General features: G+C 40.1%; 1 protein-coding gene across 1 annotated transcript; it reads left to right on the plus strand.

Annotated features, from left to right (window-relative positions):
• Positions 1–412: 412 nt before the first annotated feature.
• LOC307264661 (death-associated protein kinase 2) lies at positions 413–16,477 on the plus strand. Its single transcript, XM_080046122.1, has 12 exons — positions 413–630; positions 6,945–7,126; positions 7,576–7,800; positions 8,668–8,806; positions 8,892–9,021; positions 10,431–10,479; positions 10,861–10,887; positions 11,112–11,264; positions 12,455–12,500; positions 12,635–12,724; positions 13,714–13,803; positions 14,781–16,477. The coding sequence occupies exons 2-12, from the start codon at positions 7,065–7,067 to the stop codon at positions 14,859–14,861; spliced, it is 1,092 nt and encodes a 363-aa protein (XP_079902248.1). The 5' UTR covers positions 413–630; positions 6,945–7,064; the 3' UTR covers positions 14,862–16,477.
• Positions 16,478–17,983: the final 1,506 nt, after the last annotated feature.

Genomic DNA, 17,983 nt, shown 5'->3' on the forward strand with positions numbered 1-17,983 from the left:
TATCAGATCCTCTTCCAATACTTAAGGCATTGTACTCTTCTGTGGTTTTATAATGTTGTATAGTTGTACCTAATGTAACCTATTGTTTTGAGTGGATATTCCATCGCTTCTTTTGTTAGGCTATCTGTATTTCCCCTGGGATATATTTCAGTGTTGTATCTGTGCCTGCCTTTTTGTAGCCTTCTACTATTATGAATTTGCATAAATCATAATAAAAAAAGATTCGGCATGTGTTTTAATCATAGATAGTATACTAATTTTAATGTGTAACCGATAGGAGGTGCCCTGCAGTGCACGACTCTCCAGGTCACCTCACAACTCGTGCGCACAGTAAATCGGACATGACATCAAACTACACGACTCTACGAATGGGTCTGTGGACTGTTTTCCGCATTCCCCAGCCGCTTGTGTGTGTGTGTGCTTCGGGGCAGAGCACACAGCAGCCAGCGCAGCACGCATCATTCTAGGACAACATTCGTAGGGAAGGGAGCAGAGGAAAGGGACACCTCCATGGGATATACACGACGGTTAATGGGAACATCCTACCTGTAAACCGAGCACGACCTGTTTCAACCGGGCTCTTCTGTTGACGCCACTTCTACATTTCTGTCGAAGAAATGAGCATCATGGGTTAGTGTGAAAATAATATTTCTTCATAGTCGTGTTTCTGCAATTTTACCTTCAGATTGTATCGTGTGTACCAGACTTCACTTTCAACGTGTTATTATTGGGATTAGAAAGTTTTGGGATCGAGTGAACATGGTAATTGAAGGCTACTTCAGTCAAGCCAGATGTTAATGCGGTCTGCCACTATAGGATAGTATCTGCATGACGCAATAAAGCAACTGTTGTATTGAGGGAAAGAAGCGCGTTGTTCCGGGGAGACATGAGTCAGTCAGTCAGGTCAGTAGCCTACATTTGGAATGACAGAATGAACACATTTTTGAATAATAAAAATTGACAGTAGCCTACAATTGACAAAAAAAAAAAAAATTAACAGTAGAATTCAAACAAATAAGTTAATAAAAAGTGAGCAGTAGGCTATTGCACATAATAAAAAATAAAAAAAGAGCCTGCAGATATGAATAAATAAATATTACGCAATCACATTGTCCAGTCAGTGTGTGTGTGGGGGTGGGTTGGGGGGGAGAGAGAGGGCGAGAAAGAGTCACGACAGGCTACTGCACTAATATTGGCTTCCTCATTTCAGTTGTGTGGGCCTACATTTTAGCTCTGTCTCCTATGATTTAGGATAAGAATGAAAAAGAAACACTCTTTCCACAGACAGATTTCACTGATAGCAGTGTCAGTGACAATATGAACACAGTCTGATGTGAAATTTCAAAAACAAAACCCTTCTGAAATCTCATATGCGCTATAGTGGAGGTCCTGGGAAAGTTTTGTATGCGCTTAATTTAGCGGAGTATATCTCAACTGTAATAGACTAATATGACCGCAGTGAACAACGTGGGATGTGTGACAAAATCTCTATCCGGGGCGAAAGTCCTGAAAATGACCACAACAGGTTATACTAGTATCACACTACGTGGTGAATGGGACTTTTTTTTCCTTTATAGATATCCTCATACTTTTTTACCTTTTGTATAACACTGTCTAAAAAAAAAATATGCAAATTTGGCAATATCTCATTAAATATGCATATAGCCTACATATAAACCCTTTAGTAGAGGTCCTAAATACGATTTGTATGCACTTCATTTAGCGAAGAATATCTCAACTGTTATAGACTAATATGACCCCATTGAACAACATCGGATGTGTGAGAAAATCTCTACCCGGGACGAAAGTCCTTAAAATGACCACAACAGGTTACACCAGTATCACACTACGTGCTGAAGGGGACTTTTTTCCCCCCTTTATAGATATCCTCATACTTTTTTACCAGATTAATCTTCATATTATGAGAAATACTTTTTGTATTACACTTAGTCTAAAACATTTAATAAAATATGCAAATTAGTAGAGCTGCAACGATTAATCGACAAATTAGATTATTAATCGATTATTAAAATAATCGCCAACTATTCTGATAATTGATTAATCGTTTCTAGTAATTTTTTAATAAAACATTTCCAAATTCTCTGATTTTAGCTTCATATGTGAATAATTTCTGGTTTCTTTAACCCTATTATGAAGGTAAACTGAAATATCTGTGTGTTTTGGACATAACAATACATTTGAGGACATCAACATGGGCTTTGGAAAATTGATCAAAATTTTTCACCATTTTCTGACATTTTAAGGAGCAAAACACTGATCGATTAATAATCGATTAATCGAGAAAATAATCGACAGATTAATCGATTATCAAAATAATCCTTAGTTGCAGTCCTACAAATTAGGCAATATCTCATTCAATATGCGTACAGTATGTAATAGGTTGACTGTTTTTTAGCCATTTTAATTATATATCAAATCAGAATGTTTACACTCTTCTATGACTTTATAATCATTGTCATTGTTAACATAGTGATCCTCTCAGAAAATCTGTAACTTCAAGGGTTTATATGTACGCATATTTAATGAGATATTGGCTAATTTGCATATTTTATAAAAAAATTTAGACAAATTGTAATACAAAAAGTATTTCTCTTAATATGAAGATTAATCTGGTAAAAAAGTATGAGGATATCTATAAAGAAAAAAAAAGTCCCATTCACCACGTAGTGTGATACTAGTGTAACCTGTTGTGGTCATTTTCAGGACTTTCGTCCCGGATAGAGATTTTGTCACACATCCCACGTTGTTCACTTGGGTCATATTAGTCTATAACAGTTGAGATATTCTCCACTAAATGAAGGGCATACAAAACTTTTCCAGGACCTAGACTACTATACAGGTTCTCAATCTTTTTTTCAGATGAATATTCAAAGGAAACTCCCTATTACATAGAACAGTTTCATTTCAGAGTGATATAATAGTTTACAACCCCAAAATGTCACAATAAATACCAAGATGTTTCTGATGAATGTCAAAATGAAACCCATCTCAAATCTCACATAATTCTGAGCTATGTTACGCGTGATTTCATTGATGAATTAAAAGGAAACACCCCTGTTTCCAAGAGAACTATTTTCTAGTGATGGGCTTGAGTAATCGATTCCTTGTGTAGCCCTCCTTTCAAATGAAATGGATTGGTTTAATAAGAACTCGGAGTTTCATTTCTCATTTTTATGCCAATTACACATGTGAACACTTCACACACGGGCAATCTGTTAATGTTTACTCAAGAGAAAGTCACGTGCGCTTCACATGTGAACAGGTAGATGTTAGATAGACATACTTCTGGTTCATCAGGATATTACCCAGAGTTCCCCTCTGTCAGATACAGCTAAGGGCCAAGCAAGGTCTAGAAATAGTTTGTGGATATAGGAAAAACAAAGGATCTAAACAGAGGATCTATGAGGCTTTTTCAACTTTTATGACCTATAAACGTTGTTATAATGATGTATAGTCATGTTTAACCATACTAAAGTGCCAAGTAATGACTTGTGCATTTAGAGTCGTATTCCCTGCTGACCGTCTGGGGTGGCTTGTGCAGAGCAGCCGGTCGCGATTCACTTGTTCAAATTTCCGGGATTCGTTGCGTAGAGAATCCGGATTTTTCCATGTATGGTAATGCTGCTACGTGCTCAGGCACGCTCCGGCCATGCCCCCACCTGCCTGCTCAAATCTGCCAGCTCGCTGAAAGTGTTCCGGAAGGAAGGTAACCCAGGGTTTTTCCTGCATTTGGCTCCAGAGTACTGAGGCAAGATGGCGGCCGCGTTGTTGCATCACAGAAGCCAGAACGCGTCATCTACGTATATATGTCTATGTACGGAGACCTGCTGAGACCGTCTCATTTAACAACGCTCGTTCGGCCTTCGGTTGGGCCTTCACGGGCTATGGCCTTCATAGACCGCGTCGACCGCGTCCTTAGAAGGATGCGGCCCCTTAATTGGGACACAGCTCTAGTGTTTTTTTTAAAGATATTTTTTGGGGCATTTTTATGCTTTATTTGATAGTGCAGAGAGACAGGTGAAATGGGGCAGAGAGGGGAGTGACATGCAGAGAACGACCGCGTATAACATAAGACATTTGAATTAGTTTTCAAAAAGCTTTGTGCATAGTTGTAATCACTGATAAAATAAAATAATAAAAAATGTATTTGTCTCTACCGCAACACCTCAACACCTAAAGCTGTTGCGGTAAAGACATGTTGCGGAAATGACATTTTTGCTAATATTGCAGATTCATGGCAGCTATCAAGGTCTGCTATGTTAGCTTTGACTCTTGGCAACTAATATACATGAATACTACAGTAATATTAACTTATTTTTTAAATGTAGTCCAAAATACACAATTTCTAAGCTGTATGGTAAGGACACACAATTAATACTTCCAAAGAAAAGATGATCTTTACTTTGTTATTCTGGATTTTGAGGGTCACCTAGTGTGGGTGGCCCAGCCTGTCAACCATGTGCTCACTTACTTACTTATTTTTCTATAGAAACTAGATTTGTTTGGCTTTGAAAAAAATGTTCACTATGGTATTTGTTCAGTGTTGCGGTAAGGACTCAAATGTGTGGGACAGGCACATTAAGATGAAAAAAATCATATAAATAAGCAGTAAACTAAAATAATTATTTTAATATGGTGTAAAGTAATATGTTTATTAAACAATTGCATTTGAAATAATGTCATATTTTAATTTAATTAACTCATTTTACGTGTCTCATCAACATTGAGAACACAGGTGTGGGACATAAACAAAAGTGGTGTTTTTGGACCCATACAATTATTAAATGCTTCATAAATTGCATTAAATCACATTTTTTTGTGATAATTCTTTAAGCCATGGTGTATAATAACACTGTGTTTACATTAATCAAGCATCATATGACACATTTTAACATAAATCCCAAATTTCACTGCTGGGACATAAAAATGCCCGTAGTTGCAGAAACACCATGGTGATGGCTAACTTTAGTTTGTTTGTTTAGTCAGCATTAATTACAGCCTTCTCATCATGACACACATTCTTCACATTGTTGTGCTGTTTTTTTTGTGTGTGTCTGTTTCCTGTTGGGGCCGTCCTTTCCCAAGTCACTCATCACTTTAAGGTGTTTCAGAACCCGTCTTACTTCTTCCCTGTCGCTGTCTCAACTTTTACTTCCTTATTAAAGAGGACCTTGATGCCCACAATGACCTAGTGTTAGTTTTTATCAAAGCAGTAGTAGATTTATAGACACTACAGTCACAACAGTAATGACTTATGAAAAAGATCCTTTATGGTTTTATTAGCCTACACAACGCCAATGTATCTTATCACTCTAAACTCTTCTCGTTTGAAAGTACATTTGTATGTGGTTAAAAAAGAGAAAAGGATTCAGTGACATAGCGCTTGTGAGGAGATTATTCGTGCAGCACTTCTCTTTTTTTTCCTTTTCTTAATAGTGCAGCGGTAACACTTTTAACTTTTCAGAATGTTGCTATGTATTTTAGGCCACGTCTTCAAAGCTTTCTCAGTGTTTCTTTTCAAGCAGACACAGACTTTTCTTGACTTTGTTATGTGGTTTTCATGGTCACAGAGTATACATAGGTCTGACAGGCATTACTTTTGGTGAGCAGTGCAGATGCTAAGAGCCGTACCATTTCTAAAGTATAGGCTTAAAACCCCTTTCCCTTCTGAACAAAAAACCTGCGTTGACCCGTGTCTATCCGGCTTTATGTGTGATGGTTGAATGGTTGAACCCTGTATTTAGATCCAGGTCCATTATACAGCACCTGGTGACACACCGCTCAAATCAATAACTTAGAGGAACTTGCGGTCTAGACAGCGGGTCAGATATAGTCAGCCTAAAATAAAGTCAGTGAAGATCACTCTAAAAAAGCTAAACTAAAAAATATCGCCCTCTCTCTCTCTCTCTCTGTCTTCACCGGGGTCTGCTGGCAGTGGGAATAGGGACAATCGTCTATTTTTAGTGGGTCGACCCGTGTTCTGAAACCCGGGTCGACTCGCACATTTTGGTTGGAAAAGGGAAGATTTGTTTTCACCGAGGTTGGGTGGTGTATTTCACATTCATGGTACAGGTGGTGCCACAGCAGAAACATCACATGATCTTTAAACAGCAGTCGGGTTCAGCAGCTCGGACAGATCTGTGCTCTGACTGGTTATGTCTTTTTCTTTTTCCAAAAGACTTCTAAAGCAATTCCAACACACCATCATAATAACCATAATTGCTCATAATTAGTCCCGACACAGCTCAATGTGCTGCTCCATTTAGTAGGGATGCAAGGAAATGAAAAGCCTTGGCCGAAAACCGAAAATAATGAAACCCAAACCTTTGTTTGCCCAAAGGCCGAATGTGTATTTTGCAGTTTGGCATATTTTACACTTGACCCGATTACCACCTCCTATTTCTACAGAGGGCTTTTAGACATCGCTGGTTTAAGCTGTAGCTGACAGAGGGAAATGTGTTGACACTGAAAGAATGTGATGCTAGTGGACCCATGTTTGACGTGTACTATGCAGCTAATCAAAGCATTTGCATTACAATATTTTATTTAGTCACACTTACTTTCTTTAACTTTTTACTACAAATAGCTGTGTTGTGCTTATAAAGACATTTGAAATTAACTTGTTAACCAATGGGGTTCATTTAACGAGGACTACTCAGGGAATTGATTACTCACACCCATCCGTATGTAATGTTGATATCATTATATCACTATATTTAGATATAGTGAATGATAAACCACTATATCCATAATTAACATCTTCGGATTCCATGTTCTACATCTGTACTCAATAATTTTTTCAAAGAAACTCACTAACTTAATCCATACCCAGGAGTAACTCAAAATCTCTGTGGGCAATTTAAAAAAGTACAGCATATCCTGTTGTTATGTGTAGTTTCTGACATCTGTTATACCATACACAGGTCCAACCAGCGTGTAAGTAGAATCGGCAGGATGATGATGAACCATTTAAAGATCACTGGTTAGATTGCCAGGAGTGGACTCTTCACGGGACAAGGAGGACTGAAGTCAAGCAAAGCAACATGGCGGTCTTCAAGCTCACAAATGTGGAAGACTTCTATGAGATCGGGGAAGTTCTGGGAAGGTATGGATTTGGCTGTTTGTTCTTCAAGCTCCACCAGTATCATGCAGTGTTTACCACAATGTGCGCTCATTAAGTCGTTTTACATTCAGATATCCTTTTTGTTGTGTTACTTCTGAATGCCAAATACCCATAGACTGTAAAAAAAAATAAGATAAGATATGGACGTAGCCTCTGTCACGTAACCCCTAAAACAAAAATAAAGCCAAAAATAAAGACTATAGAGTTAGGGTTGGTGAATTTAGTCCAATATCCGATAAGTGGATTGCAGCCATATCGAACTCCGATACCGTTAATGGATCGGTTTGGTCCCATTCCTAAACGTAGTGGAGTTTTGCCTCAAGTAAAACAACACCATTTTTAAAAATAGTCAAAAAAACAACAACACCTTCTTCCTGCTGTATATAGGCTTGATGTTGACTGTATAATCACTGTTCTTGCCTCATATCCAGTGGGCATTTTGGACAGGTCAGGCAGGTCAGAGAGCGGCTAGCTGGGACCTGCTGGGCGGCCAAGTTCATGAAGATCAGGAAGACTGCAGCCAGCCGTCTGGGTCTGGACAGGAGCAGTGTGGAGCAGGAGGTGGAGATCCTCCAGGCATGTGGGCTACATCCCAACATCGTCAACCTCAAAGACGCCTTTGAGAGCCCGGCCGAGGTGGTGCTCATTCTGGAGCTGTGAGTTGACAAAGACATTGGTGTTTCTGTGTTGTCTGTGTGTGTTTCATCCACTCTGAAATTGTATTGGGGTTTTTCCCAGGACTTATCCATCTGCATGTGTGGCATACATTTTTTTAATTAGACATGGCATCACCTGATCAGTGCAGTTCATTTGTCGAAAGCATATTCAGTTCTGTTCGTTTGTCCACCGGCTCTGGATCAAATCCAGACACCATCGGAATGGTCGTGAGCTTTTTAATCTCCAGTCTTATCAGTCGGGTCAGGGCCCACAGCCTGATACCCAGTCGTACATTTGGCTAGTTGTCTTAAGATTTCCATTTATGTTTTTGTCCAACTGTGGTAAATATTCCTCACAGTTTACAGAGCCACCCAATGGGGGATCAGATGAGTGGGTTGGACAGATCACATGTTGCTTGTCTGTGTTCACTTGAAAGCTAGGCACGGTCTGAACTAATATCACCATGACAGCACTGCCCAGAGACGTTCTTACCATGTGGCAGCAAAAATTCTAAGGGACTGAGTCAGATACACTTATTACACTGCTGTGTGCTTGTCACAATGTATTGGGTATGCCATAGATACATATAGAAAGAAAACCCTAGCTGTTGTTTAGATGTAAGGTATGTGCAGATAAACACACCACCACACATTCTAGTGGGCCAGGAGTGATCATTGAGAGGGATTATTTTTGTGTGACTATACTTTGTAATTTCAGGAAAATGTTGCATAGTGTGCCTTTTTTCCCCCCACAATTTAGTGCAGTTAGTTTTTTTTGTTTTTCATCACAACATACAAACAATAAAATAAAACTAAAACAGAACATAAATAAAACAAAAACAAACACTTTTTCTTTTTCCACTTCAGTGTCAGTGGAGGGGAGCTGTTTGACTTCATTGCTGAGAAGGAGGACCTGCTGGAGGGTGAGGCCATTGAGTTCATGAAGCAGATCCTGGAGGGACTGGCCTTCATGCACGGCAAGAACATAGTGCACTTTGACCTCAAGGTACCAGTAACCTCACTTCTAATGCTTTGGCTACTGTTTTAAAGTATCTGCTTCCACCATAATAACATTGTTCTCTATCCTCTAGCCAGAAAACGTCATGCTTTCAGACAACGTGTCACCGCACCCCAACGTCAAGCTCATAGACTTTGGCCTGGCCCACCATTTCCATCAAGGGGAAGAGTACAGGAGCACAAGTGGCACCCCACAGTACATAGGTGAGGATGGATAGCCCTTTATCTGTGTGAATGCTGTCAACATGCATTATAGCCGCCTGCTACGTATTTATTGTTATTATTCTGCCCACTTTTCTGGCCCTTCAACTACTTGAGAAACTAGCATTTGGATCGCAGTAATGGTAAACTTTAGCAACACAGCAAGAAGGCAGTGTTTTATACTTCATCAACATTTTTCTTGTGAAACAGTACATTCAGTGGTTAAATTAAATCACACACATAAGCACCAGAGAGCAGAGCATCATCAGTTGAATGCACATCCACAACCATGTAACCCCGCTGTAATGGAAATGCAAACCCCTGCTGTGCTGGGCTGATGTGCATATGCAAACCGAGACCAGCCAAGCCAACACATGCATATGGGAAAGATGCCAATATTGACACTTGCTAAGCATCCACACCTCCCTATACTTTGCACACTCAGGGAGGAAATGCCCGATATTGCATATTCATTAAGGCAAACGTACTTAATGGACAGCGCTCGTTATTTGAAACGCAATCCTCACTGCAAACTCTTAGTGGATAAGCTTGCTAGTTTTTTTGCAGGTCAAATCCAGTTTGCACACGCTTTTATACACGCAAACGTTTTGTCAATCAGGCCCCAAGGGTACTCAAATATGCCATACTCATGTAACTCAAATAAAATAAAATCAGTTGTATTTGTATAGCCCAATATCCCAAATAAACATTTGCCTCAGTGGGCTTTACATTCCATACAGTACGACACCCTGCCCTTACACCCTTAGCTCGGCTCAGAAAAAACTCCTAGTAAAAAACCCTTTAACGGGATTAAAAAATTGAGAAACCTCAGGGAGAGTTGACAGAGTAAGGGATCCCTCTTCCAGGACGGACATGCTGCAATAGATGTCGTAACTAGAGAAAACCATAAAGGAGTCATAGTAGTTTAGTTTACATAGTAGTACTAAATTAAAATATGACTAGTGAATAGTGTGGATGCAGGAGGGCTTCAGATGCTGCCAGAGGAGGGGGGGGGGGACACCTGATCCGCACCATCTCGTCTCCACCAGGGAAATCTGGAAGAGGACAAACAGACAGCCAATGAGCGAAGCAGAATGAACATAAATGAACATAAAGAGTGAAAATGCATATAAGAGTACTATCCTGATGGACGGTGAATCAGTGTTGATGTGAGGCACTAGCAGCCGGGGAGCGTCCGTTCCTAGGACGCACATGTAACATGAGAACTGCACAGCTCTAAAGCCCCTGGGGTCATGAGAGTTAAATGCCCCAGTATTGCCAAAGCATAGCATTGTACGAACAAATATGAACAAATCAAAAAATAACCCCCGTCGAATGTGTGTGTCTCTCTCTCTCTCTCTCTCTCTCTCTCTCTCTCTCTCTCTCTCTCTCTCTCTCTCTCTCTCTCTCAGCCCCTGAGGTGATTAACTACGAGCCTCTGGGCACAGCAGCAGATATGTGGTGAGATTCATGTACTCGTTTATTCACTTTGTGTATTCTGTATTGGATTTCACATCCAGACAAATAAACTGCACACATATATATACGATCGGCTGTATTCCAGGCTATATTTTTTCAGTATCTCCGCACTACTCCTCCTCCTATATAAGAGTGAGTAAACTCTTCTGTCGGTTGACATGTTAGGGCCTGCTCTGAGCCCCACTTACTCACTGCACAAGATGTCACCTGTGAGGATTCTGTCTGTTGCCGCCATTTTGGAACATTATTTCAATTGAACACATTGCCCAGGCGGTTAAATACTGTATTTGTCATTCAGTGGTTAAAGAAAAAAAGTTTAGACCACACCCATAACTCCCTGTGTCTTTTTTTTTTCTCCCCCAGGAGCATTGGAGTTATTACCTACATACTGTAAGTTGTATTTGTGTTTGTGAGTTTGACACTAATATGTAATACTATTTTCTACCAAAGCAGTTTTATATTGACTGGTTTGTAAATGCCTTCAGTTTTAAACTATCTGTTGATAGATTAAAAGGTTATTTCAAAGCTCGGCTGGAAATCACACTTAACTGCATGGTTGGGCAGCCCTGTGTGGACAATACTGTAGGCTGACTTGCTGTGTATTCTGTCCTCAGATTAAGTGGTTTATCACCGTTCCAAGGCTACACAAATGAAGAGACCCTGAGGAACATCATTGCCATGAAGTACGAGTTTGACGAACATCACTTCAGCATGACCAGCCCCATGGCCAAAGACTTCATACTGAAGCTACTGGTGAAAGATCCAAAGTAGGTTGTATTGTCATGGGTCATCATTTAACATAATAGGAAGGTTTTGAAGTATTCCCCAGTGGTAACGGAAATGTAAGTACTGTTATGATGAATAAACTGTAAGAAGCACTCAGTATATCGCCTTTTTAGAGAGGCAAACCAAATCATGTTTCTTCAACTGAACTTTTACTTTTCTCCTACGCACATGAAAACAAACAGAAAACACTAAACAGACCAAGTATTATTGTGCTGGGCTCCTTAAACTCTGACTAATGCCTCAGCTGATCGTCAAGAGACCTCAGAGTCTCAATGTTTCTTCAAGGGACAGCCTCAGGGAAATGACTTAGATCAATTACTGTCAACAAAACTCATTATTTCTCTTAGCTCCAGGCAGGGGGGCCAACACAGTCTATGACCACTTTAGAAATGGGCTCATAGGGCTTCAAGTACTCCCAGATTTCCGGCGTATGACTATTTTAGAAAAGGTTTAAAAAAGACGTAAATGTGGGATTTGTTTTTGACATGGTAAACCAATCGTCTTCAGTGAAACAAAGGGTTGTTCCATCTACCAATGGTATAAGTTATCTCGTCATAAATTCATGAAGCTTCCAGCCGTCTGTCATACGAGTACTTTAATGTGATTGACTCCTACAGCTGCCACTGCTGCGCCTTCAATCACGACCCAACACATTTGTGAGGTGCATTCAAAAAGTTCTTAGCTGATCTGGTTGGTGACAATTATCCCACTCCCTCAGCCTCTGGCGTCAGCGGTTCTAGATTGCAGACAGGCAAAGGAGTTTGTGCCTCTCGGAAACCAGTTTTCCTGGCAGAGAACCGGTTCTCTCGCTCTAGAAATGCAAAAGGGAAAATTGATTAGCTATAATTGCAATGGCTACATACCGGCCCACACACTGCCTCGGTGGAAAAAGGGGTTAAATGAGGATAAGCCTAACCCAACATGCGACCTAACTAGCATGTTGCTAATCACTGCCACACAGTGACTGCAAGAGGATAACTGACTGAAGGGCTTTATCGATTTGTGTAGCGAATAGCGATATAATATGATATGTAAATATGAAGATATGGTTATTTTTTCCCATGCTTGTCTTCTGGTAGTTTGCAGAAGAGAGTGGCTAAATGCAAAGTTATTCATTGGTGCATATTGCTACTCTCTTGATGGCTGACTTCTGTTTTGTTTTGCATTGCAGTGATAGAATGACGGCTGAAGAGTGTCTGCTACATCCCTGGATCAAGGTGACCGCAAAATCCACTACTGTTCTTTTTAGGCCCACAAAGCAGTTTTGAGTTGTTTACTGCATAGCGGTGCTGCTGAATGTTACTGCCTGTCACTTTATAATGAGCAGAACATGTTGTGGACTTTTCTTCAGCCCATCACTCGCAGACAGAAGGCCAAGAGGAATCGATCCTCCATCAACATGAAGAGCTTTAAGAAGTTCAACGCCAAGCGGAAATGGAAAGTGAGTCAGTGGATATGTTGTGCAAAAAGCCCCAACCGTTTTTAAGTATATTTATTTATATGAATGCCTTTGTGAAATGTTACATTTACCCATAAAATAAATATGCTTTATGAGCAGTAACACATTTTCTACATAAATCCCCAGTGAGGAACTTCAATTGAATTAGCGAATCAGTAGGAGTCTCTTATGCAATGACATTGGAAATGCAACATTCTAAGGCTTTTATATAAAGCACTTGTTGGATTGATACGTTTAATCAGTTGTAACTTATGAAAGGTTCACCCTTTAAAAGCATACTGTCATAAGGGGCTCTTTCACACCTGGTCAGCATAACGTTAGGGCGAGGTTGCTAGCGTTTCCTGTTTATTTACCATGCATCTGTGGGTTCAACAAACCACCACTTCCCACCAAGAAAACAAACAGCATTAGGCAGCGTGTGTAGCAATTATTTTTATTTTTTTGGGTTGCTGTAGTTATGCTTATTATATGCTTTGAGTCGGGATGAACAATGTTCCTTAACCGTACTATAATAAGCGTATAATATCACTGCCTGTCGTGAGTTGCCCAAGTGTTCTATAAATCAACAAAATATAGCCAACGTTTCTACAGACAATGTAATGACGCGTGCTATCAGAAGATGAGGCAAAACTAGGATATAGCTGTTCAATGTTCATTAAGTTTAAATGGGTAGACATGATTATTTTATGGTGGCCAATTACAAAAATGCATAGCACCATAATACGTTTGATAAATCAGGTGGTCAGAGATGGCCTGTATTATGCACACTGGACTAGCTACCCTGTTCATGAATGTAATGAATCAGAAAATCTGTTTTAGCTGAACTAAAATAAGGCACTTCTGCAGTAGTTCTGCCCAATCCAGGTTTGATCCTTTACAACAGACAAGTATTCTGGTTCAGTTGTCCCATTGGTTGACAAGCATTAGTGAACACTGTATAACATTGTATTCCCACCCCCTGTCTCCTCTAGATGTCTGTTAACATGGTGATGATTTGTAACCGGCTTATCAATTTAAAACTTCTGTGTAAATCAGCCAGCGCTGATGGAGATGCACTACAGGTAAGACCACTTATGTCACTCAACTCACATAAATGTATATTTTAATCATAGCATTACATCTTTTATTGTAAAACTGACACAGTTAATAGTGTCATCGTTTAAGAGCTTCTTAATATGGTACATTGATATGTTTCATTATTATCATTACTACATTTCGTCCACCTTATTTGCCTGCGTTATATGGGCACTTTCATAACAATGCCCACTGCAGTCTCAGGAAGAAGTTAGGAATTGTATCGACACTTCTCTAAAATAATAGTGTCAACCATTATAATACATTTCACAAAGATAGTATTAATGAGAGAAGTCTTTAATTGCATTTCAACAAAGTTTGAAAATCAATGGCAGAACTTTGTACGGGTAGCGATGCATCGTGAGACAGTTACAAATCGAATTCATTTTGTGAGATTTAAATCGATGATATGAGGAATTGAATCACAATACTCTTTTTGAACAGCAGGGGGCGTCATCTATTCAGCTGAGCACTCACAGTAAGAGGACTCTTCCTTTGGTGCAGGAAGGCAATTGTAGCAAACATATACTGTAGATGGTTTTAGTCTTGACAAACATTGCAGGACCAAAATATAAGGCCCAGGGTGAATTCTACACAAAATACACACGCACGCACGCACGCACGCACGCACGCACGCACGCACGCACGCACGCACGCACGCACGCACGCACGCACGCACACACACACACACACACACACACACACACACACACACACACACACACACACACACAGTATATAATGCCATGTATTTTCAAGGAAAAACTAAATGTAAATGGGACAGTTTTATTATGCCTGTATACAACACAAAGTCTTAATAATTGATTCCAAAAAAACTAACTAACAGGACAATAAATAGGAAGAATCCTCCATTGAAAGTTTGAAGTCCCTGTTCAACAAGTATGAGTAGTTAAGTTTGATTCAACACTTATTTCCAACCGTTCTCATCCTTTTATCTCTCCAGAGACAATGTGAAAGTGATGCAGAGGACACAGAGACCAAGCCTGCCGCTGTGCATCGGAGAAGACACAGCAGCAGTTCATAAATCTGAACCCAGACCAGAGCAAAGTACAAGAGTCTGGAATGTTCCGTTGAGAAAAGAGGTCGAGCCAAGCGCTGGAGGGGAGGGATCACTGGAAAAATCCATATTTCCTGTTACACTGTTGTTCAAATGAAAATGGACCAAACTAAACATTGTCTAGCGGTGCTGCACATTGTCTCAGAAGTGATGATGGTGTGTTTAATATGTGAGCCCTGCCCTGCCACACCTGATGAGCATGTCTTTTATGAAAGACCTTCAGAAGAAAAAAAACGGATGGACACTTTGAATGGGCCCCATTCTTTTAAGAGTTCAGCTCATTGTTAAAGTACGATACATATACCTTCCAAATGACGGTTTGAATGTATTTTGGTTGTTACAGATTTTGGAGAACTCTTTGACAGCACAAAGGAAAGCACAGAGACGTATGGTGGAGTGATATGTTCTCCACAGAAACATTTGAAACTAATCCATGTCCAAATTTTCCATGACTTTTTAAAAAAATGCTAACTTTTTGTGTACTGTTGTTTAAAATATTTTCCTGTGATGGCTAATACTAGTAAACCATGTACCTAAAGATAAGAAACTGAGATCTGGGTATCCAACCAGGAGACCCCAACTACTGCTTCAGCTTTGACTCATTTCCACCCTAGTTTTGAGCATTTACGTTGTCCTAAAACATCTGTTTGTCTGACTGCTCATGCTTCTTGTCCTGTTAGTGATGTTACCATGTTCTAAGTGCTGTTACCATGTTCCGCCGCGATAAAACTCAACCTGTAGTTAATTGCAATTTCCCTTTAAAGTGTACCTTAACATTGTGCCAAAGTGTCATTGTTGGTTGGAATACCCTTCTTAAAAGGTGCAGTCAGCAATTCTTCAGAAAGCTTGTTGATAAAATCTCTGATGAGCGTGAGGAATATCTCCTCATGATCCGCTTCCTGTCCGTGGGTGCTGGGCGCCGAAAAAGAAATCTGTTAATACACAGCCTAGGGTCTGTAAACGGGCATGTAAAACAAAAGAGGGCCCACTGTAGCTAGCAACATGCCCATTTACAGAGCCTAAGCATGTGTATTAAGATTGTCAGCATGCACACAGAACGGACAGGTAGCGGATCGTTCGGCGATATTCGCAGATTTTGACCAAAAAAAATAAATAAAAAATAACGGACATTTTCCGCTGACTCCACCTTTAATTGCTTTTTGGCTCATATCCCCCATTAGTAGCTTGCTCTGTTGCCATGGAATTTTCGAAACCAGGATTCTGAGAACCGGACTTCTCATAGGCTTACATGTTGTTGAGCTTGATACTGATCCTAATGTGGACCATGTGATAAGAGTTTTCATCAACTGTTTCTAAGCTCAAGAAGTTTCTGTACGTTTGGTGCATATAATATTGCAAATTGCAGAAGATCCAGTTTTGATCTGATTTATTCAGGTTTTTACTTTTTTGTGCCACCTGTTTATATATTTCTCTTATAACCGTTTTCATTTCCTTTTTATATCATTCAGTTGATTCATTTAAAAAAGCAAGCTACATATACTGTATATATAATATGTATATATATATTAAAGAACTGAACTGGTTAATTATGATGTTATAATAAAATACACTTCTGACGAGTATCAACATGACAGAATGCTTTATGCTTCATTGGTGATCTCTGACCTGTCTTTTTATCTTGCTTGTTGTGTGTCTCTCTGACCAAAGGATATGCCACTAGTACAGTTCTCTTGTGAACATGCCCTGTGTCTATCATTGAATGCAATTGAAGCTTGGCCAAGTGATAGCCTACATCTGACCCTCTGTTTCAATCCCAAAAACGATTGTTTAAAGGGTATTAGATAGGATTCAAAAATGCTTCTTTTTAGCAATCAGCCACTAGATGTCCTCACTGAGTCAGAGAAGATTGTCTGGTGGAGTTAGATTGCTGCCGAAGCTCCAGATGCTCTTGGGCGTGTGGTTATAAGTTAAAGCGGCAACGAGTAACTTTTAAATATCTTTTAAACAGCCTCATGTTTCCTCTCATAATCATAAATTACCTTTAACAGCAAACGAGACCATCAGTGCAAAGAAAGACGTTTTTATATAGTTTTTATTACTGCATTTGATCTGGTCGTACACCCAGTCCGATTTTCGGTTCACGCGTGCATGCTCTATGGTCACATATCCGTATTGGTCACAGATTTCAGTGTGGCGCAGTTACGCGATTTGAGAAGCCTATCCCTCCAGGTGAGGGAAGGGGAGCGGGAGCCTTGTTTGAGACAGTTGTTTGTCGTCATAATGACTGATAACGGGGCTGAACCATAAAAGAAAAAAAAGAAAATGCAATGAAGAAAAGCGAAAAGGGAGAGTGATAGTCGGGCGGGAGGGCGTTGCCAAGCAACGTATACACAATTTCACGCAGCGAACCTAGACTGCAGCATGGACTGCAGTGTTTACTCCTAAATGAATGAGCGGTAGCCTACTAAAACAAAGTTTACTTTGCCTCACCAGCATCATCAGATGAAACATTATTCATCTGAAATAGTCATTATTTACAACATAAACACATTACCTCATCGTGATACTAACTAACTGCCATCTCTCGTTCATTCGCTTTGTGTGGGGACACGGACTCGTTCAGCTCCGTGAGAGGTGACAATGCATCAACTCATTGCAATCAGGTGTGTTTAGCACTTACTGGCATTAGTTGATGCTGTGTCACCCATAGACTCACGGAGCCGAAAAGAGTCCGGTGCCCTCACACTTTGCTTTCAACACACGGACACGCACCATATTGCTTCCTGATTATTTGAATCTGCACGCTGCCTGCACGAGCTAGAAAACAGCTTCACGACAGCTGGCGTCGTAATAATACTACCGCTTTTGTTCAAAGGTGTCGCCAACGTGCCGACTTACTCGTAGTGGCTTTAAGTTAAGTTACTTTATTATTATTAGAAATTTGTCTTTTCGCATATCCCCTCTCAAGTTACCACACTTCGGAGGGGGTCAGAGCACAGGGTCAGCCACAGTACAGCGCCCCTGGAGCAGTTTTGGGGTTAAATGTCTTGCTCAAGGACACAATGGATGGTGAGCACCGTATACGTAACACCAGCCTCTGCTAGTTTTACAACTAACACCCTCCTGTC

Source organism: Ammodytes marinus (genome assembly GCF_949987685.1).
Source record: "Ammodytes marinus genome assembly, chromosome: 17".
NCBI lineage: Eukaryota > Metazoa > Chordata > Actinopteri > Uranoscopiformes > Ammodytidae > Ammodytes > Ammodytes marinus.